Below are 22,412 nucleotides of genomic sequence, written 5' to 3'. Positions count from 1 at the left end.
CCAAGCCTCCAATTATTTTCATAGATTTTGGTTCCAGTTTCAAAATTATTCCATGATTCCTGTATCCCAATGGCCCTTGTTCTTTTATTCACCATTCCCAGTCCACCATCTCTCTCTTTTTCAGTTGAGGCCTGGAAGGTTGTAACCATGTCCTTTGACTATTGTCTTAGTTGCAGGTTTGTCACTCATTCACAATGAGCTTGACCCAGATTTCAACTCAAGAAGATGAGTCTCCCTGACTCCAGGCCCAGCAGTCTATCCACTGAGTCACCTAGCTGCCCCATAGAATACTATTGCTCCTTGACAAATGTGGAGGTAATTTTAGAAAAACCTGGAAAGATTCATGTGAACTAATACAGAGTGAAAGTATGCAGAACTAAGTATTATACAGTAACAACATTATAAAAAATAACTTCGAAAGACTTAAGAACTCCAGTCAATATAGTGTCCAGCCACAATTCCACATGATGCCTGATATGACATAGTATTTACCTCCTTACAAAGAGGTGATGGACCTAGAGTACCAAAGGAGACATACATTTTTTTGATGAGGCCAGTGAGGTAATTAGTTTTGCTATACCTATGTATTACAGTGGTTTAGAGGGTGATTAATGGCTGTTTTGGAAAGCTGGAATGAGTGAGTAGTTTTGGCATCAGTGATATGTATGGTGTGCCATCCACACTTTCCTCCTAGAGGGGCTAGGGCTTTGGGAAGAAGACCAAGATATTAGGATCTGGGGTTAGGAGGCGACTCAGGGACTTGGCAGAACCAGATCCCTCAGTTAATAGGTGATGGAGTTTGCTACAGAGCTGGGCAAAGGTGAAGGTTCCACTGTGCTTCTGTACATTCCCCTCATCCCTTTGCTTTGCTTCATTGCCACTCCAATCCCTCTCCAAAGCGGGCAGCTGACGCCACTTGATTCTAACCCTTTCTACCGGATGCCGTCCACCATGGACCAGAGCAGTGAAGATAGGACTGAGACGTGGAGCGCTGGCAGGATGAACCACCCTATTCACCAGCCCATCCCACTCCTCTCTCTGACTCCACAACTGGCTCCCCAAAGCCCCTCACCCCAGGCCTGGGATTCCTTCTGTGGAACCCCGTCCTGGGGCCTCAGCTGGCTCTTGGCTATACAGGTAGGAGGAGGCTTGGACAGAGCTTTGTGTATCTAAAGAGACATCTGGGAAATAGAGGCTGGGGGGTGGAGAGCATAATTTCTTGAGGGAATGGTACTTGAGAGTCCTTTCTCCCTCCCATCCCCTTCTGCAGCACATTCTGGTCCAGGCCTCTTTGCTCTGTGTCTCCCACCTGCTCCTGCTTCATAGTCTTCCACCAGGAGAACTTTCCTATCCCCCTGGCCAGCTCCTGGCTTCCAGTCTCTTCTCTTGTGGTTTGTCTACTGCCATGCAAACCTGGATGGGCAGCAGGTGAAGGGGAAACAGGGAGGGGAAATTGAAGAGATCTTGTTTAGTAGGCACAGTGCCTTTAGGGAGGGAGATTTCTCCCCACCCTACCCCAACCCCCAGTAAGCCTTTCAAGCCAGCACACTATCCTTTTCTGCCCACTGTGCATATAGGCTGCCTCTGGTCCAAGCCCCATCCTTTGAATTTCTCATTCCTGCTTTGGTGTTGGCCAGCCAGAAACCATACCAAGTTACCTGGGCACCTGGAAACAGTGAGCATTGGGCAAGGGCATGGGAAATGTCATCCAAAAACCTCTGCAAGGTGGAAGAATTGAAGATGGGTTTGATATGGGAGTCAGGTTGGGCGGGGAGGGGGGACAGAGGATAGAGAATCCTGAGGTTGGATTAGGTACTGTTAGTTGGCAACTCCAGGCAGCAACAATTGGTCCCCATCTACACAGATTTTCAAGTCCTTATATTAATTTCCTCTACCATCCTTTCCCAGATTCCCATGCACTGAGTCCATGTGTGGGAACAGGCTGCCCTACCCTGGGAAGCTGGGATGAGTCTCTCAGAGAGGTGGGTGTTCTCTCTTTTTGAAGGGTAGGAAGGATAAAAGCATATGTGGAGTCAAGGGAGGGACAGATAGGTTTTTTTCTTGTTCTTTTTACTAAGGTTTCTGGCGCTGAGACTGTCTCAGGAGGAAAGGGCCAGGGGAGGGAAGTACTAAGGTTTCTGGGACCTACCCCTGGGGTTACCTTTCCAAGATTCATGGTGTAGCTTCCATTTTCCTCCCTTTTCCCAACCCTATTTCTTTCTACCCCCATTCAGGTGTCAGGTGCTGTGCTGATGTCTGGGCTCCTTCAGGGAACTCTAGGATTGTTGGGCAGGCCTGGTCGATTGTTCCTTCATTTCGGGCCTCTGGTCCTTGCCCCCAGCCTGGTTGTGGTAGGGCTTTCTGCTCACAAGGAAGTTGCATTGTTCTGTTCTGCAAATTGGGGCCTTGCATTGCTGTACGTGAGTCTCAGCAGCAGTGTGGACAAGCCTGAGCTGCCTTGCTTCAGTAAAGATCTGGGGAAGGGCAACACTAGGGATTTGAGTAAACATTTTGCCAAAGCTTCCCATTATTTGAACCCCCACAATTGATTCCATTTCCAATGAATCATTTCCAGTGATAGTGCCTTACTACAACATTACTTCTCTTCCCTTCCCCTATGGCCCATTCCACTTCAGCATTGCTCAGATTCCCTGTAAATCCCCTACGGTGGTATCTCCTCTCTCACATTCCCCACTCCCTCACGGTACCCAATTCTCACAGTACACAAATTCAATCACCCTTTCTCCCATACCATGCCCTGTGCTTTACTGTGATGGCTTCCCTTCTTCCATGATGCTAAAGAGTCTCTCTCCTTTAGGTCTATCCTACTTATAGTTGTATGTTCTCAGCATCTGGGATCCTGCCTGTTGCCTTTCTGCCCACTGCGAACTTCTGTCCCTTCAGCTCACACCCATGTCCCTGTCTTCCGCCTCTTCTCGGTAGGTGGAGGCCAGCAGTGATTGGGATTCCTCAGAAATGTGTCCTCAGTCATGCCACCTGTCAGCTTCATCTGCTCCTGCACGGTGTGAGCTGGGGTTGGGGATTCTATCCTGTCTCAGTCTTGTCTCATCCAGGTGCTGCTCCCTGTGATCTGTGTTTGGATCCTCTCTGCTTTATTGGGTCTTAGTTTCACCCCACGGAAGCTGTCTGCCCCTGAAATCACCCCATGGCTGTGGCTGCCTCACCCAGGTATGACTGCCCAGACCACTTCCACCTCTCCCCCCTCTTCCCCCTCAATCTAGTCCCCTATCCATTCACTTAGACATGAATGTTTTCAGAATCGGGATCAATCAGCATTTATTAAGTGCCAGGCACTGGGCTAGTTGCTGGGGCTACTAAGAAAGGCACAAATTAACCCTTGCCTTCAAGGAGCTCATACTCTAACGGGGGAGACAATACATAAAAAGAAGCTGAAGAGGGTGTCATCATGCAGTCATGAATCTGGGATGGGAAATGATCTGAGGACATAGGAGGTTCTGAGCCAATTTCATCTTGTAGAATGATAATTTCTGGAGATGATGAAATCCCAGAAAGTAGTAGTTTTGCTTCTCTGAAGTCAATGTTTGATGTATTCCATTTCTGACTTAAGGCCTGAGTCTCCCCCCAAGCTTTTAGTGTCAGTGTTTAAGACTTTGTGCTTGTGGGAAAAATAGTTTTTGTTACATGAGGATAAAAGACAGTTCTGGAAATAAGAGTCCTCACTTGCTGTTTTGGAACAAGTAGATTCCCAAGACTCTAGGCAGGGAGTAAACAGGACCAGGCTGGGCATCTCAGATTTGCTATCCCAATGTCTTTCCAGGTACATGGGGTTGGCCCAAGTTGACCCTCCGGGGTCTGGCTGCCGGCACTACCATGGCATTGGCATCTTCTACCAGCTCCTTGTGTTGTTATGCATTGTGTGGTCGGCTGCTGCAGCTGAGTCCTCCCCCCTCCTATGCCTGCAATCGAGGCCTGGCTTTTGAGGGCCTGGGCAGCCTGTTGGCTGGGCTCTTGGGGAGCCCTTTGGGTATTGCCTCCAGCTTTCCCAATGTGGGCACAACCAGCCTTACCCAGGTATAGACCTTGGAGCTGGAAGATGAACAGAGGTTTCCTGAGGAGGGCAGGGGATACAGGGAAATGGATCTAACAGCTTTGGCTGTGCAATTGAGCCTCTATCCTCCTATTTAGGCTGGGTCTCATAGAGTGGCAAGGCTAGTCAGCCTACTGTGTATAGGGTTGGGTCTCTCACCACGGTTGGCACAAGCCCTCAGCACTATCCCACTGCCAGTTCATGGTGAGTACAAATCCTTGCTGTGAGTTTGTCTACTTGACCCATTTTAAATTGTTTTCCATTCCTCATCCAAGTTTTCTAGTTGAGTCAGCAATACAAGGGGATGGGAATTAATCTTCACACTTCTACTTGTCCTGTGATTTTGCTACCCTTGGTACAGGGACTTGAGCAAGCTTCCTCTGCAGGTGGCACACAGCTTGTTACTATACAGAACTGTGATATGTACCACCTTCCCAACATCCTTGGCCAAGTCCAATGCCTCTCCCCCAGTTCTCTTATTGTTGGGCCTTTCTTTAGCATTTATTACTGAAAAACCCCCATTTTTTTCTCAATCTTCTCTTCCTTTGGCTTCTTTGACATTGCATGCTCAGTTCTACTCTCTGACTGTTCCTCCTGGGTCTCTTGTTTACTCTTTATCCTCCTTCTACCCCTTAAGTATATTTTATTCTTGGTTGTTCCTTCTTTATGCTATTTCCCTTAGCAGTCTTATTTGCTGTCATAGCTTTAATTATTACCTCTGTGTGGCTGATTTTGAAATCTTCTATCTCCAGCCCTGAGCTCTAGCCCTGTATTTACAGCTGCCTGCTGGATCTATCCTCTTGGATATCTATCAGCAGGTGTTTATTATAGCTCTAGTATGGCCTGGGCACAATGGATAAAAACATCCTTGTCTTCAAAGAACTTATGTTCTGTCAAAAGAGACAACATATGCCAAATAGAAACAAAATGGGAGTTTGATTTAGTTTGTTTTTTTTTTTGGTAGAGAAAGTGTTAGCACTTAACAAAGGCTTCATGGAGGAGCTGACCTTTGAGCTAGACTTTAGAGGAAAAGGAGGGATTCTAACACTTGGAGGTGAGGAAGGAATTCAAAGGTGTGGAGATGGAATTTTGTGAGGAACAGCAAGAAAACCTCCACAGTTCAAATTATCTCAAATTTATCTCCTTAAAACTTAGACATCCGTCCTCATGCTACCTCTATTTCTGTTGATGGCACCATCCTCTGAGGCTCCTTTCATTCCCATTGAAACTACCCTGGTTCAGTCTCTCATTACCACCTGGGGAGGTGATGGAAAAAATTTAGTAACTGGTTTTCCTTCCTTTGTTCCCTCCCCAATCCCCCTCTTCATCTTTCACGGGATTCCCCATGGAATCTTCCTAATGCATCATTCTGGTCATAGTGGTATTTTGGCCTCTCAGATATCCCTTTATTCTAGCATTCAAGGGTAGTCCTCCTTCATCTGGCCTCAGCTTTCCTCTCGAACTTCCTCTCATGCTGTTCTGCTTCATATCTTCCATATTCCAGATAGGAAGGCATGGGATATCGCATGCTATTATGATTTGTATTGTAGAAAGAGTGCTGGACCCGAGTAAGAATTTGATTTATATTCCTGGACAGAGCATTTCATTGTTCAGAAATGTTTCATTTAGTTAGTTTCCTTGCCTTTAAAATGAGGATCATCTCTTCACTGCCTACCTTACAGGATCATTGTGTGAAACTTTAAATGCTATGTAAATGTGTTTGATGGTGATTCTATTTTGCTCAAACAGCTGTCATCCATGCTTGGAATGAACTCTTCCTCATCTCCAAGTGTTGAAATGATTTTTCTCCTTAAGGGCCAACCAACCTCAGGTAGTCAGTTTCTCCATGAAGCCTTCCTCAACAAACCAGCTGGAAATGAAGTTTCCCCTCAGCTTTCTCATCATACTTTTAGACTTTTCCTTTCCACTTTTTACATTTTGCATTTTATTGTGGTTATTTGTATACATCTTTATACCCCAGTGTTAGATTGTATCCTCCTTGAGGGAAGAATGTTTTTTTATTTCATCTTTGTATCCTTAGTCCCTGGAACAATGTTGAAATGAATTCCCCTCCTAGGTGCTGTGCTGGGGGTGAACCAGGCAGTCATTTTGTCTACTGGCTTTTCCTACTTCTACTTTACGGACATTGACTCAGGACGTAATGTCTTCATTGTTGGTTTTGCTATCTTCATGGCATTGCTGCTACCTGGATGGCTTCAGGATGCTTCTGTTCTCAACACAGGTGGGATGAGTAGGAAGGGGAGGAGGAGCTCTCAAGTAGAGATGGCTGGAGGGCTCCTAAGTCTCCAGTCCTTAGGTCTCTCCTCCAGGCTTCAGTCCAAATCTAACCAGGACTTTCTTTTCTTTTCTTTTTTTGCTTTTTGGAGGGCAGTTGGGGTTAAGTGACTTGCCCAGGGTCACATGGCTAGTTTTTGTGTTAGGTGTCTGAGGCTGGATTTGAACTCAGGTCCTCCTGACTCCAGGGACCCTGTTCTATTCACTGTGCCACCTAGCTGCCCTTAGACCAGGTCTTTCATAGGAGAGGAAGTTGGGGGCAGTTGGAATTAAGAGAATCCAGTGGTCTGGAGTGTGTTTGATATTTTGAGGTCCTGGGAGCCGAGAAGTAGAAAGTATTGAGGAGAGATTCAAGTGCTGGATGGTAAGAGGTAATGGAATTGGTGAATGGAAGGAATGGAAGAGGAGGATGCTTGCTCTAGAAGGTTGGACTTTTTGGCACTAACTGATCTTGGGCAAATCAGTTCATCTCTTTAGTTTCCTCATCTGTAAAAAGAGGGGAGCTCCTATTTATACAGCACTTGATCTTTTACAAAATACTTCACAGCAGCCTTAGGAAGGTAGGTAGTGCAAGAATCATTCCCCTCTGACAGGTATAGAAACAGTAAGGTGAAGAGGTAATCAGGGCTGTAGGAAGAGCAGAACTCTGGACTCTGAGTTGGAGACTTTTGCCCTTCTCTAAGGCATGGTGGTTTCCATCTTTGATGTTTTATGATTCCAAGTCTAGTGATCAGGTCTGGCCCTATGGGATTATCATTCCAGCTTTACCCCACTGCCTAGGTTTGAGGCCAGCAGACGTGCTGCTTTGTTCCTTTCTGGCCGAGCCTGTGCTTCTGGCCGGCCTCTTGAGTTTCCTCCTGGAGAACACCATCCCAGGTGAGCAGAAGTGGGAGCTGGGACATCGGGGGAAGGAGGGCGTTCCATGGGAAGCAGTGACTCGCTCTTCTGACCTATCCATGAATGGCTTCTCAGGAACTCGGTTAGAGCGAGGCCTGCCCCACCACAAAGAGGTCCAGACCCCTGCGAAGCCCAGAAAGGATGCTCTGGAATACGAGCTGCCCACCCCCTTCCAGAAGCTCGCCTCCTTTCTCCCCCAGCCCCTACGATGCCTCTGTGCCCCACGCGAGGTCACTGGGCGTGGGGAGGAGCCAGGGCGTTTAGAGCCAAGAGAAACTGCGGACCTGCTGCCCGGCTCCGAGGATCTCCGCCCCAGCCCTGCTGCGGCCAGGGCTGATTGACCACCCCTCCCCACCTGACCAGGGCTGCCCCTGGAAGTCCTCGTTAGGAAGGGAGGGACCACCACCCCCACTTTGGCTTCTCCTTCCGGCATCTCCCGAGTCGTGGAGCCGCCCCCGGAGTGGACGGGCTGGTGCAGGGTGAGGAGGGTCTCCCCCGCCGTCGCCCCAAGACGAATAAATTTCACCTAAACTCCCTGAGCTGGTTTGGAGACTCCTCAGTTCTGTCCAAGGTAGCCTCTTACCGCCCCTTTTCTAGCTCCCATAGCCCCAGGGTGGGGACGGGGTTATAGAGAGAGGTTCCGCCCCACCCGGGAGGGGCGTTTAGGGCCACGCCCACTAGGAGCGGTTCCGTCCCCTCCTCTGGGTGCGCGCGCAGGGCAGGGAAGGCCGGCGGCAATGACGTCACGGTAGGAAAGGAAAAGCAAGAGTGGGAAGAGAGAAAAGCGGGGGACTTGGACTGGGGGCGCGTGACGTGGGGGTCTTAAGTTGCGTGTGGTAGGGGGTAGGGTAGGTGGAGACGAGGCTTTTGTCCCGGGCAAAAGTGAGAAGGAGCGCGATCTGAAGGTACCAGATGGGGGTGGGGCGGGGCTAGGGCGGTGCGCACATGCGCGAAGCTCCCCAAAGGAGCCGGACGGGGGCGGGCCTGGTCCTCGGCTTGGACTCCAGGCTGCGCACGCGTCCAGTTCGAGCTAGAGGATCCGCCGCGCAGTCTCGAGCTCCTGGGAGAGAGTGGACCAGGCAGTGTCGCTGGGCCGGGCTGCCCCCTGGCGGTAGCCCAAGGGGAGGAGCTCCCGTGCGGGACACGGGCTGCGTCCACCTGCGCCGCCTGAGCCAGCTGAGATGCCGGGAGGGCTTAGTTCCTTCCCAGCTGTGACCCGACGGAGCCGGACTAGGCGAGCCACGAGGAGCCTCCCCAGGATCTTAGTAGATCCGAGGCGGGGCCGGAGGCTGGCTGGCGCCGCGCGGTCCCCCGAGCCCCGACATCTGTCTTCCCGCAGGTGTCCGAGCTCTCTAGGCCCCCAGAGCTGGCCCACCTCCTCCTGCAGGACGAAGAACCCGAGGCTCGGAGAGGGCAGCTTGATCATCCGCACCGCGGCCCAGTGCCGGGGAGACTTAAACAGCACCTCCCGACCCGGCTTTCCCGGCGCCCTTTCCCCGCTCTAGACCCCCACCCCGCTTCGAGACCCCTGCCGGCCCCGGGCCACCCCCCGCTGAAGTTCTCGAGATTCGGTCATGTTCTGAGCTGGAAAAGCAAATACACGCGAACCGAACCGTGCACTCTTCTCCCGGGCTTAGGCGGGCATAGAAATGACCCGTGTATAAAAAGCACGCAGTCTATGCAAATACAGAGCACCGTGAAATAATGATGCCCTCGTCTTGCCAGTGGTGGTTGTCCTTCCACCAGATTCCCTAAGGTCTTATGCCGAAGTCCATTCTGTTCCAAGTAATGGCAATGAAGAATGGTGGTGATAATTACGGGCACCGGGTGCAGAAAGATTCAGGCTCTTCTGAGGCAGGCAGGGTATTCATGGGCCAAGGGTGGGGGAAGCATGGCCCAAAATGGACAGTTTGTTTGATGTTCTCTAAGAAATCACGAAGGTTTGGTTCGGTTCCACAGACTTAAGCCGGGCTGTATGCTAAGTGCTAGGAGGACAAAACCAAAGATGAAACAGCCCCTGCCCTGCCTTCTACTTGGGGGGTGGGTGTGGGGGGGGAGGGGGCGGGAAGCATGGGAGAAAAGATGGGGCTGAATCAGTACCTCCAATGGGGCTGTGTAACTTGCTCAAGGTTACACGGCCAGTTATTTCTGGGTGCGGTGCTGAGTGTCTGAGCCCAGGATTTGGTCTCCAGGTCATCCCAACACTGGAGCAGGTGCTCTTACTCGCTGAGCCACCTGGCCGCCCCTAAGCAATTGAGGTTAAGTAACTTGCTCAAGGTTACACGGCCAGGTGTTTCTGGGTGGGTGCTAAGTGTCTGAGCCCGGATTTGATCCCGGGTCATCCCAACACTGGAGCTGGTGCTCTTACTCGCTGTGCTACCTGGCCGCCCCGAGCTTGTTTATTCTTAAATCTGTTTAATGTGAGTAATAGCTCTGTAGGAAATAAATGGATACTTTGTCTTTTTTTTTTTTTTTATTGGGGAAGAGGTTTGGCTATTATGTCAGCAGGGGTAGAAATACCTGGTTATTGCCCTTCCCAGTGCAAAGCTGGGTGAATGAATTTTCTCTTGCAGATGGAAGAACTGGAACATGGTCTGTTGATCCAGCCGTGGGCATGGCTGCAGCTCTCAGAGGACTCACTTCTGGCCAAAGCCTATATCACCACGAGCAAGGGCTATGCCCTTCTTCTTTCTGACCTCCAACACGTGTGGCATGAGCAAGTCGACACGAGTGTGGTTAGCCAGCGAGCCAAGGTAAATGGGAGTGAGAGGAATAGTTTGTTCTCCACCTAGTAAAGCCCAAGAGGGTATATCCACAAATTGGTTCATCTACTTTTGGATTGCTAAGGAGAATTGAAGAGTTAATGGAACATAATAGAATTAACCCTGCACTGGAAACCAAGACATTTGGGGTTTGGTCCTTACTCTCCTGCTAACTAGCTTTGTCACTTTGAACAAATTATTTAACCTCTTTGAGCCTCTGCTTCCTCATCTAGAAAATGGAACGATTGGACCACCTCAGTGCAGGAGTCTCTTCTGTCACTGAAATTCTGTGATTCTGTGGTTTTTGTAGTAATTCAGTGTTAAATTCTTTTGCTTGGTTTTAAAGGCTCTATATATCCTGGTGCCACTCTGCCTTTGCAGTCGTGTCTCATACTACTTACTTTCCTATATATTGTATGCCTGCCAAATTGGGCTTTAGGATCAAGGTTTGAATCCCAGCTTTGTCTTCTGCCATGCATGTGACCTTGGGCAAATCACACTCTCTGGGCTTCAGTTTCCTCATCTTTAAAATGTAGATTTGAATTATGTGGCCCATGAGGTCCCTTAAATCTCCAAATCTATGTTTATGGGATCTCCTTGAACTTTTCTGCCTCTTTAGATTTGCTTATAATGTTCCTCATGCCCGAAATGTCATCCCTTTCCTTCTCCTATTTGTAAAATTGCCTACCTGTCCCTTAAAGCACAGCTGAAATGCCACCTCCCCATGACAGCTTCTCTGTTCTCCCCAGTCAATAATGATGTTTTCAATTCAATAAACATTTATTGAGTGTTATTGTATGCAAGGCACTGTATTCTCAATGAACTTCTTTCCTCTGAGAAGATAGAACATGGGCATTTAATTATTCATACTTTATTTCCCCCATCCTCCAGTAGAATTTGAGGAGAAAAGAGTAGTCTAACAGCTGGGAAGATGGACAGCTTTCTGGAGTAGTTAGCATCTAGTGTAAGTCTTAAAGGATGATAAAGATTCTGAAAAGGAGGAGAACGTTCTGTCTCTTGGTGAGGTTCTGGAAGAAGTTTTAATGTTAAATAAAGTCAAAAGTTCATGCCGGAACCTACCTAGCAATTGTGGAGGATCTGAAAAGTCAGTTTGTATTTTACCCTAGAGAGTGTTTTACAGAGGCACTGAAGATTTTGGAGGAGATCAGAACTGTGCTTTAGGAATATTCTGGAAGCTGTGTGGGATATGGCTTAGAGGTAGAGACAGAGGCCCCACTTAGGGTGCTATGGTAATAGTCTAGGTGGGAGGTGATGAGGAACAGGCTTGTGAATGGAGAGAAGGGGACAGGCAGATGTAAGATGTTTTGCAGGTAGGATTGATAGGATTTAGTGATATATTGGCCATCAGGTGAGAGGGAAAGAGGAGTCAAGGATGACAGATTACGATTGTGGGGGCCTACGAGGTGCCCTCAGCACAATTATGAAAGTTCAAAATTGGGGAACGTTTTAGGAAGGAAGATGAAGTGGGCTGTTTCAGACATGTCAGACTTGAAATGATGTCGAAATCATGGAAGGGGCTAGCAGACAGTTTAATGATCTAGGACTGCATTTCAGAGTTGGATACATAGATTTTGGAGTCATCTGCATAGATGATAATTGAACCCATTGGATTAGGAGATCTAAGACTGATCCTTGGGAAACACCCATATTTAGAGGAGTCAGAGATAGCAGATGATTCAGTAAGGGAGACTAGGAAGAATCATTCAGCTAGGTAGAGGAGAGTCATGGAAACTAAGGGAGTGGTGAATGTCCAAGAGCAGGGCATGGTCAGCAGTATAATACTGCAGAAGTCAAGGAGGGTGAGAATTGACAAAAACCTATCAGATCATTGTAGTTGAGGTCACTGATAGCTTTTAAGAGAGCAGTTTTGGTTAGCTGCAGGCTGATTCCCCAGTGGTGGGATCAGAAGCTGCAGTGAAAGGGGCTAAGAAATGGTGAAGTTAATGGGTGAAGAGCCATTAAAAATGGCCCCCTCACATAAGGCCAGTCACATAAGAATGAGTGGTCACCTTATTGGGTTTGGAGCATTGGCTCAGGCCGTTCTGTTCTGTTCCTGAAGAACATTCCACAATCTCTGCATCTCTTCTGGTATTTACAGGAACTGAATAAACGACTGACTGCAACTCCTTCTGCCTTCCTCTCCCACTTGAGAGACCTCATGTGCACCTTGTTGGAACGTTCAGCTGCTCCCAAAGGGGCTACTTTCTCTTGGGAGCATGTGCCACAGGGACTGACACTGCGCATTCGGAGTGAGATCTCTGGCCTACCCTTTCACTGGAACTTCCAATGTGCCTTGGCCAGCCCTTCCCTGGTGAGTGAGGAATGGAAACTAGGCCTTCTTTAATCTACTGAATTCCTCCCTTGTTGGAGGAAGGGACTTTTTTATAGTGAAAAAAACATCAGAAATATTGTTCCTCTACCTCTCTAAAACTGTTTTCCTTAGAAGTTCTGGGTAGGTGAGAGGCAGACTTGATTTTTTTTTTAACTCAACAGAGTCACTTTATTGTAGAAGATAGCTTATAAATTATTATACATTTGCTACCCCAAATCCAATTTTATGGAAGAATACTTAGGTACAAATGGATAAAACAATTCTTTCTCATAAATACTCTTATGAACTACATATATTATATAAGATTCAACTTCATAGCAAAATGTACACCAAACATGAGGATTTTATTTTTGGACTATGTGGATATTGCTAAGCTTGCTGCTTTTGGGGCAAAATGCAATTTTTCATTCAGAGCCCCCAAATGGAGGGAGATCCTAAAAATGTATCAAAAGCACTTATACACACTGGTTTCCATAGTCTAGTTTGTGCAGAAATGTTTCCATTAGATTCATAGAGTTGACTTTAGGAGAGACTTGTCACTTGGTCAACTGACTGGCTGTCTGTAGCTCTTCAGCAGGCTCCCACTTTTGGTGAATTCTGACAAGCTTTTGAGGCAGGTCAAGTTGGTTAAATTTCTCCATGGTTCTGGACTTTTCTTTTGATTCATGATCACATCAGTTTTGAAAAAAAGGCATACAGGCTGCTCTAAATGCCCCTAAACACACATAGGTATATGAGAGAGACTTGATTCTTGGCCAGCAGTTCTTTCCCACCAAAGGGGATTTGAGTTAGATTGATAGCTCGCATTTCTACAGCTTTTTAAGGTTCACAAAGCCCATGCCACATGTTGACTCATTTGATCCTCCTCACAATAACCCTGAGAGGTAGGTTATTCCACAGATGGGGAAACTGAGGCTGAATAGTCGGGATGCTGGAAGAGAGGGCACAAAGCTAGTGAATGTTTGAGGCTAGATTTCAAGCCCAGCACTCTGGCCCCTGCACCACTTTCTTATCCTTCAGTGAGTGGTGACCTCACTGATGTGCACAGCCCTTTCACTGGTACAGATTACCATCTGTGAATTTTCATCCCGTGTCCTTCTTATCTGTATTGTTTCACTAATTTTCCACAAACTGTCTGCCCAGTGTCCTGGAGGCCTTCCTTAGGTCTTTTTATATTTCTATATCAGAGGCAGCCATGTGGTACAGTAGATGGAGATCTGGAGTCAGGAAAACATGAGCTCAAATCCAGTCTCAGACACTTACTAGCTGTGTGACCCTGGCCAAGTCACTTAGACCTCTGTCTTCCTCAGTTTCTTCAGTTGTAAAATGGGAATATAACTGCAGGGTTGTTGTGAAAATTACATTGAGATAATTATAAAGCACTTATTACAGTGCCTGGTACATTGTGGGGGTGCTTGAGAAATGCTTTTCCCCTTTCTTTCATCAGAGAAGTTGAGGTACTTGTTTTTTATCACTTGTTTGTGCCGCATCACTGGCTGCTGCCTTTTCCAGTCTTATATTTCCTCAGTGTTAGCCCTTCTATTTTGTCTTGAGAGTAGGTAATTGGGATGGCTAGGTGGTGCAGTGAATAGAGCACTGGCCCTGGAGTCAGGAGGACCTGAGTTCAAATGTGACCTTAGACACTTAACACTTACTAGCCATGTGATCTTGGGCAAGTCACTTAACCCCAATTGCTCTGCCCTCCCCCCTCCAAAAAAAGAGTAGGTAATCATTGAAAATATACTACATACCACAAATATACATAGATGATATGCAATATCATGTATATGTGTGTGTTTATGTAACTCTGGACTCAAATTATATATATATATATATATGTATATATATATACACACACACATATATATATATATATATATATATAGATGCAGTTCAGTGGTAGGCAGCTAGGTGGTGCAGTGGGTGCCCTGGAGTCAGGAAGACTCCTCTTCATGAGTTCAGATCCCTTGGGTCTGTTTGCCTCAATTTCCTCATTTGTAAAATGAGCAGGAGAAGGAAATGGCAAACACTCCAGGGTCTCTGCCAAAAAGACCCAGATGGGGTCACAGAGAGTTGGACACGACTGATCAACAAAAATTCACTGGATTGGATGACTGTCCACCTGCATGCCATCATTGGGCCAGTAGGCATTTTTAGGACATTGAGTTTTCCTGCATGAATTATCAGTCCATTTCTTTTGAATAATCATGGATTTCATTGAGAAGGCCTTGTAAGGTCAGCTCTGTGTCATCAACAAGCATGATAGCACAGAGGGTCTCACTCTCTGCATCACCTCCCCTGTCCCATCTCTGCTTTGTGCCCAACATCCATCGTTAAAAGCGCAGAACATTTTGGCCAGCGTATGCTTCTGTTTTATGCTTCACTTGACATTGCACAGGAATTCACAGAGCTAATTCTACTGGGTCTTTCAAAGAAACTTGCATGATTTTCAGTAAGCAAAGGAGACACCTTATTGGGGGAGAGCCTTTAAGACATCTAGCATTGTCAGAGAATAGTTAAAAAGCAGTGAGAAGAGGGCGTCCTCTATTCTCCCCTTTCCAGTGATGTGACTGTAAAGGGGGAGGCACTGGACTGTTGTCGGGGAAAGCTTGCCTGTTCTCTTCTTGTGTTTTCATTGTGAAGACTCCTAATACACATGCAGCTCATTCTTGTGAAGATTTTTTTTAATGATGCAGATATTTTGGTTAGCAGTTCTTTTTGCACATAAGCACACGCAAGTGTGTGTGTGTGTGTGTGTGTGTGTGTGTGTGTGTGTGAGTTCTTTTTTTGTTTTGTTTTTGCTTTTTGGAGAGTGGAAGGCAGGGCAATTGGGGTTAAGTAACTTGCCCAAGGCCACGCAGCTAGTAAGTGTTAAGTGTCTGAGGCTGAATTTGAACTCAGGTTCTCCTGACTCCAGGGCTGATGCTCTATTCACTGCACCACCTAGCTGCCTCTGGCTGTGGCAATTCTTGATGCTCTCTTGATCATCTTTCTGGGGCATTACTTTTATCTGTGATTATCCCTGAGTTATCTTTTTTTTTTTTAAAGTACTGAATAACTGCAGTTAAACTATGATCAGGAAAATATTTTAATTTGTACCCATGTTTTTTGCATTTCTCTAAATATTACTCTTTATGACATCTTCCTATAAAAATCCCTACAGATGTTTATAATTAATAATATAGATCTCCTTCACTCAGCATTTATCCTAAGCACTTTCTGTATGCAAGATGCTATGCTTATTAAGCTTTAATCATGGAATAGCCTTTGCCTCAGTCAAACTGAGATCTGTTAAGGACTTTAGCTTGAAAAGGCCAAGGATCTCCACTGCATCCTGGTACATCTGTAGTCATCCTAGCTATATCTGGCCACTGGACTCAGATGATTCCTGAGTAGAAAGTGAGGCTGGTGACTTTGCACAGTCCTCCCTCAGTTAAATCCAATTCAGTTGCATGTCATGGCATCACCTCCCTGATATCATAGTCCTCTTTGAGAATGAAGCACAAACAGTACTAGATGCTAGGGTCATGTTCTCTGCTGAATCTGTAAATTCATTAATGTCTGTATTCTCTCTAGTAATGCAACAACTCATCCATGCCTGCTCATGCTGTGCTACTCTTGTCCACATCTCCTAGGGTATTTTCTTTTTTTTTCTTTTCTCTCTTTTTTTTAAATTATTTTTTAGTTTTCAGCATTCACTTTTATAAGATTTTGAGTTCCAAATTTATTTCTCCCTTCTCTTTCCCTTCCCTCTCCCCAAGATGGCAAGCAATCCAATATAGGCTATACATGTACAATCATATTAAACACATTTCCACATTAGTCATGTTGTCAAAGAAGAATCAGGACAAAAGGGAAAAATAATGAGAAAGCAAAAACAAACAAAAAAAGTAAATAGTATGCTTCAGTCCACATTCAGATTCCATAGTTCTTTATTTGGATGTGAGTAGCATTTTCCATCATGAGTCTTTTGGAATTGTTTTAGATCATTATATTTCTGAGAAGAGCTAAGTTTATCATAGCTGATCGTCATACAATGTTACTGTTAGTGTGTACAATGTTTTCTTGGTTCTGCTCACTTCACTCAGTATCAGTTCATGCAATTCTTTCTAGGTTTTTCTGAAATCTGCCTGCTCATCATTTCTTATGGAACAATAGTATTCCATTACATTCACATACTACAGTTTATTCAGCCATTCCCCAATTGGTGGGCATCCCCTCCAACCAGAGTGTTTTCTGTAGATAAGATCATTAGCAAAATGCAAGAGCCCTGAGTCTCTCCGTGAGTTGCATTGCAGTGCTTTCCTCAACTTTTTAAAGATTACTTCTCTATTAAGCATGGATTTCCTCCAAGTATACTAGTTCTGGTTAATACTTTACAGTTTTCCATTGCAGTAAGAGCATGATCATTTCTTCATTGTAAGGGCTTGGAATTTTCTTTGGACTGGTCTTGTTCTTTCATTGGTGCTGGAACCTCCCAGTGAGGAAACTCCTTGTACCACTGCAGGACAGCATCTCCTTTATAACTTACAGACTTCAGAGAGTTTTCTGAAGCAGTGAGAGGCTGTGACTTGCCCAGGTCATGTAGTATGTGTCAGAGGTAGGACTGGAAACAACATTTTCCTGACTCTGAGGGTCACTCTGTCCACTACTCTACACTACCTCCTTTTGGAATTGTTAGGGGAGAAGAAACAGAACATATGTAGTGTCAGCTATGAATTGGTTTATGACCCAGGAAAGACTGTAATTTCGGAAATTTCCAATCCTGTAGCAGATCTAAAATGTTCCTTTTCTGGTCAGTTTCTGTAGTTTTTTTCATAGATGACACCAGGGGGCACTGTTTGCTCAGTAATTCTACACCTTAGGGACTCCACTAGTTCATTCTGTTGCTGGAAGTTGAGTAAAGCAGTTGTCCTTTCATGGACGACATGGTCCATGAAGAATGAGTGAGACTGCAGAGGGGACTCTCTGAATGGTCGCCTGACCCTGTAGTGTTTGAGCTGAGAGAGCAGTGGGGAGACTTATATGAAGAAAACGCTGTTATTTGAATGTGTACTGATCCATAGCATTTAATAGTGCTGGGGCAGGTCTGTAGGGGAACCAGGAAACACTTAGCTGTGTCACTGTATAGAAGAACCTAGATGTCATAAGCTAGTTCAGAGAACTGGTGTTTGGGGTATGAGGATAGGACCTGTATTAGGCACAGTTAAGTTATACCAGTCATGGGAAAGCTTTGGTCAGTCGCAGGATTAGTCTCTCCAAGGCAGGGGTGGGGAACCTGAGACCTCAAAACCATATATGGCCCTTTAGGTTCTCTAGTGCAGCCCTTTGACTCAGACAAGTCACTTTGACTCAGTTATTACTACCTTTATTTTATGGGAAAGGGAAAAGAAGGGTTAAAATGACTTGTTTGTGGTCCCACAGTGAATCGAGAAGGAGAAGGTTCCGAGATGGTCTTTGATCTCACACCTTCTAGACTTAGGAGTTCAGCATTCTCTCCACTTTTTGATGTCTCCTGCTAGACTTTTATGGTTTACCTTTTTATATTTTTCTACATCTTTCCTCTCATTCTGTGCTTATTTCTCATCATTTTGTTTGGACTGCTTAGTCTCCTTTCTCTTATTCTGTGCTTTTACATTAAGAATTTTAAGCTACCTTCCTGTTTTAAAGTTCCCATCTCTTTGTAGATGACAGCTAACAATCCAATCTAGTTCACTTCATATCTGAAAAAAAAATCCCTTCTGCTAAATATCTGACAAGTCCTCACCTAGTCTTTGCTTGAAGACCTCAGTAAGAAAGAATCTGCTTCCTCAGGAGGCTGCCCAAATTTTAGATAACTACAATTATTTTTTAGGAAGTTTTTCCTAACATCAAACTTCAATTTGTCTCTGCAAATTCTTCCTATTGCCCATCACTCTTGCCTCTGGGGCCAAACAGAATAATCTAACCTCACTTTCATTAGACAATACTTAGGTCCTTCGTGAACAGCTAAGTTGCACAGTGGACAGAGTCAAGAAGTCTCATCTTCTTGAGTTCAAATCTGGCTTCAGATACTTACTAGTTGTATGACCTTGGGCAAGTCACTTCACCCCATTTTCCTTGGTTTCCTCTGAACTGGAGAAGGAAATGGCAACTCAGTATCTTTGCCAAGAAAACCTCAAATGGGCTCGTGAAGAATCAAACATGACTGAAAATAACTGAATAACAACAAAGATGCTTCAGGATAGTTAACATGTTCCCCCTAAATCTTCTCTAGGCTAAACACCCCCAGTTTCTTTGACCAATCCTCGTTTGATGTGGCCTTGAGCACCTTCTCCAATTTGATTGTCTTTCTGTGGACATTCCCCATGCCTTGGAGGGACTAATCCTCTGACTGATCAAAGCTCCCTCATGACTGGTATAACTTAACTGTGCCTAATATAGGTCCTATCCTCATACCCCAAACACCAGCTCTCTGAACTAGCTTATGACATCTAGGTTTTTCTGTACAGTGACACAGCTAAGTGTCTCCTGCCTCCCCTAGAATGCTGCCTCAGCACCATTAAATGCTATGGATCAGTATACATTCAAATAATGGGCTTTTCCTCATATAAGCCTCTCGACTGCTCTTTCAACTCAAACACTACAGGATCAGGCGACCTCTCAGGGATCCCAATGTTCTTCCTAAAATTTTGCTGCCTAGAACCAAACACAGTATACTCCAAATATGGCTTTATTGGAGCCTAACACAGTAGGATTTTCACCTCTTATTCCTGAAATTATTTTTTTCTTAATTCAGGCCAAAATCACATTAATGTTTTTGGCTGACATACTGAACTCTATTCATAAGGGGGTTTGTATTTTACTGTTAGCCTCAGGTCTTTTTCAGACAAACTGCTATCTAAAACATATCTCCTTCCTATCATACTTATGAGGTTGATTTTTTTGAATTCAAATGTAAGACATGACATTTTTTCCTATTAATTTTTATCTTATTAAATTTAGCCTAATGTTCTATGTTTTTGGATCCTGATTCTGTCATTAGGATGTACATATCCAGTCTGCAGATTTGATAATGCTAGCTATGCTTTTATCTAAATCATTGATAAAAATACTAAACAGCACAAGAACATGAACAGGTACTTGTTTTTTCAATTACATTTTTTTTTTTCAATTAAGCATTTGCTTTCTTTTCCATGCACTCTGCTGCACTGGAAAAAAAGAAAAGAAAAACAAAATTCTTGTAACAAACTTGCATAGTCAAATTTCTATATTAGTCGTGTTCAGAAACCTCATTCTCATTCTGCATGTTGAAGCTAGCACCTGTCCATCAGGAAATAGGTAGTGTGTTTCATCTTCTGTTTTCTTGTATCATGGTTGATCATCAACTTTTTTTTTTTTAGATTTTCCTTTTTGCTTTTTGGAGGGGGGAAGGGAGGGCAATTAAGGTTAAGTGACTTGCCCAAGGTCACACAGCTAGTTTTGTGTTAAGTGTCTGAGGGCAGATTTGAACTCAGGTCCTCTTGACTCCAGGGCGGGTGCTCTATTCACTGCACCACCTAGCTGCCCTAGGCATATGTCTTTCAAAGTTGAATAGGTACTGCGATTATTTGAATGGAGACCTTTCCTAGTTCACATTGAACCATGAATGATGACTTTTTAAATTTGTCCATTTAGCCAGTTCCAAATCTGTTTTATTATATTGTTGTCTAGCCCTCATCTCTCCATTTTTCCAAAACAACTTTATTATAAGACATGCTAAAATCCAAGCAGATTGTAGGATTGTTCTACCAGTTTATTAACACTGTCAAAAAAGTTAATAAAGTTAGTCTGGTATGACTTAGTCTCGTTGAAGCTATATTGATTTTTCTCTGATTATTTCTTCCTTTTTCAGATGTTCATTAACTATATTTTAAAAATAATTTAACATAATCTTAAAGAATTTTGCCACAAGTTAAAGTCAAATTCATTGGCCTATAGTTTGCGTGTCATGTTTCAGGTTTTTTTTCTTAAATGGGACATTCCTTTTTCTCTGGTATGGTACTGTTGTAATTCTCCTGTTCTTCATTTTCTCCCTTCCTTCGTTCCCTTGTTCCTTCATTCCTCTCTTTCTCTCTCTCTCTTTCTTTCTTTTTCTTTCTTTTTCTTTCTTCCTTTCTCTCTCCTTTCCTTTCTTTTTTCCTTCCTTCCTTCCTTCCTTCCTTCCTTCCTTCCTTCCTTCCTTCCTTCCTTCCTTCCTTCCTTCCTTCCTTCCTTCCTTCCTTCCTTCCTTCCTTCCTTCCCTCCCTCCCTCCCTCCCTCCCTCCCTCTCTCCCTCAGTTCTGTTTCACATATTACTGGCAGTAGCTTAGCAAACACATCCCCCACTTTCCATATCCAAGGGTGTTATTCATCTGGATTAGATGACTTACATTCATCCAGGACACCCAGGTTCACCCTTCTTATATCTTTATTTGTTTTGGGTGTCAACTCCCTGTTAGTCATTTTTTTGCTCTTTCTAGACCAAAGGTTCTTCTCCTTTGGCAGAAGAGAAAACAGAAGGGAAATAAGAGTTGAGTCCTTTTCCCTTCTCCCTGTCTTGTCTGGCCTGGTGGGGGTGGGGCTTTCCCTTTAATCCTCCTTCCCCTGACAGAGTCAGGAAACCCTTTTTTGTTACCCTGAGCTTTCCTTGACAGTCTCAGCTCATTTTGAGCTTTATCACTCTTGGCAATATTATTTTTAATCTGATTTTTATTGACCTTTTTTTTTATTATCTTTGGTTCTGAATTTATTCCTTCTCTCTCTCTCTCTCTCTCTCTCTCTCTCTCTCTCTCTCTCTCTCTGTCTCTCTCTCTCTCTCAGTCTCTGTCTCTCTCTCCCTCCCTTCCTCCCTTCCTTCCTCTCTCTCTCTCTTCCTCTCCCTCTCCCCTGCCCAGCAAGTCTATCCCTGGGAACAAAGATGTTTAAAAGGAAGATGAATAAAACAGTTCAGCAAAAATAGTCAACTCTTAAGTCATATTTTAACAGTATGTGCAATATTCTATACCTTAGAGGGGAAGGGAGGTACGTTTTCCCAACTCTTCTCCATGACTTAGCTTGGTCATTATAATTACACAGTATTCAGTTTCTTCCTGTTGTTATTTTTTCCATTTCTGTTGTGGTAGTCAGTATGTCTGTGTTTTTTCTGGTTTTGCTGACTTCACTTTGGGTTAGTTCATAGTCTTCTTCCCATACTTCTCTGAATTCTTCGTATTTCTGTTTATAGGATTTTGTCATGTCTTTATATCATAATTTGGTTAGCTAGTTCCCATTTGATGGCCATGCACTTTGTTTCTAGTTGTACTACCACAAAGCCCTGCTGTGATATGGGACATATTTTTCTATCTTTAACTTCCTTGAAATATCTCCCTAGCAGTGCAATCTCTGGGTCTTGACCACATTTGTAGAGTGCCTTGTCTCTCCTGGGTATTCACCTTTTGTTCCTCTCTCTATATATTTTAACAGACTATAAGTTGGTCGATGAGTTCTTTGTGTATTTATGTTGGCCTCTTCAGACAGCTCTTTTTTTCCCCCTTCTCATTGGAATTGTTTCTCTTTTTATCTTTAGAATATAAGATCTTCCCATCTTTCCTGGACTGTGGTTAGTTCTTGGAATCCTACCCATACTTCCTCTTAACCTTTTGAAATGTGCTCTCCCCATATCTAGAATCAATGTTATTCCATACCTGGCTTTCTCTCCTTCATATTATAAACTCTAATAGGGAATAGTCACTTCTCCAAGAATCCCAGCATTTCCATTCCAACAATTTGTTCCTCCTTGTGAGTGACAATGAAATATACATAGACTCTTCTATGGTGGACCTGTTAAATACCTTTTTTTTTCTTATAGAGCTCTCTAGCTTATTAATTTTTTAAAAACCAAATCTGTGATTTTTTTTTATATAGGAAGCTGCAAGTGCAGAACTTCCTTTGCCAGTGGAGACTGACACCTTTTTCTCAATGTATTGTCTTAAAGTGTTGCCTTGGATCAGAGAGAGAGAGAGAGAGAGAGAGAGAGAGAGAGAGAGAGAGAGAGAGA

At 44.6% G+C, this 22,412-nt stretch overlaps 2 protein-coding genes across 9 annotated transcripts in view; both read left to right on the top strand.

The window, feature by feature from the left end:
- The first annotated feature begins 11 nt into the window (after positions 1–11).
- SLC23A3 (solute carrier family 23 member 3) lies at positions 12–7,611 on the top strand. 3 transcript variants are annotated; one of them, XM_069104456.1, is made up of 12 exons: positions 12–315; positions 900–1,137; positions 1,271–1,428; positions 1,578–1,675; positions 1,909–1,982; positions 2,235–2,416; positions 2,819–2,939; positions 3,075–3,189; positions 3,800–4,053; positions 4,168–4,273; positions 6,147–6,311; positions 7,145–7,611. In XM_069104456.1, the coding sequence occupies exons 1-12, from the start codon at positions 308–310 to the stop codon at positions 7,600–7,602; spliced, it is 1,977 nt and encodes a 658-aa protein (XP_068960557.1). In that variant the 5' UTR covers positions 12–307; the 3' UTR covers positions 7,603–7,611. The 3 variants fall into 3 exon arrangements, with proteins under 3 accessions (XP_068960557.1, XP_068960555.1, XP_068960554.1); XM_069104454.1 differs by lacking the exon at positions 12–315 and having other exon boundaries at positions 322–1,137; positions 7,145–7,240; positions 7,337–7,611; XM_069104453.1 differs by lacking the exon at positions 12–315 and having other exon boundaries at positions 322–1,137.
- The window catches only part of NHEJ1 (non-homologous end joining factor 1), a 121,322-nt gene continuing 102,715 nt past the window's right edge, over positions 3,806–22,412 (top strand). Inside the window, exons 1-4 of one of the 6 annotated variants that reach the window (XM_069104460.1) lie at positions 3,806–3,809; positions 7,977–8,009; positions 9,835–10,014; positions 12,143–12,355. In XM_069104460.1, the coding sequence (XP_068960561.1) occupies positions 9,835–10,014; positions 12,143–12,355 (393 nt within the window). In that variant the 5' untranslated portion in view covers positions 3,806–3,809; positions 7,977–8,009. The other 5 variants (XM_069104462.1, XM_069104461.1, XM_069104463.1 and 2 more) reach the window with 5 other exon arrangements.

Source organism: Petaurus breviceps, unplaced genomic scaffold (genome assembly GCF_028583685.1).
Source record: "Petaurus breviceps papuanus isolate PSGF00001 unplaced genomic scaffold, PetGlider_PUasm1.0 688, whole genome shotgun sequence".
In the NCBI taxonomy this organism is placed as follows: Eukaryota; Metazoa; Chordata; class Mammalia; order Diprotodontia; family Petauridae; genus Petaurus; species Petaurus breviceps.
The sequence above is the reverse complement of the archived record's forward strand: the minus strand, read 5'-3'. Positions and strand labels throughout refer to the sequence as shown.

What these genes read in the sequence shown, in the direction of transcription:
- SLC23A3 (XM_069104453.1), top strand. Translation starts at nt 793, where the DNA reads ATGGAGTTTGCTACAGAGCTGGGCAAAGGTGAAGGTTCCACTGTGCTT. An exon ending in CAAACCTGGATGGGCAGCAG is followed by an intron (nt 1,429 to 1,577) that starts GTGAAGGGGAAA and finishes CTGTGCATATAG; the next exon opens with GCTGCCTCTGGTCCAAGCCC. An exon ending in GCTGTGGCTGCCTCACCCAG is followed by an intron (nt 3,190 to 3,799) that starts GTATGACTGCCC and finishes ATGTCTTTCCAG; the next exon opens with GTACATGGGGTTGGCCCAAG.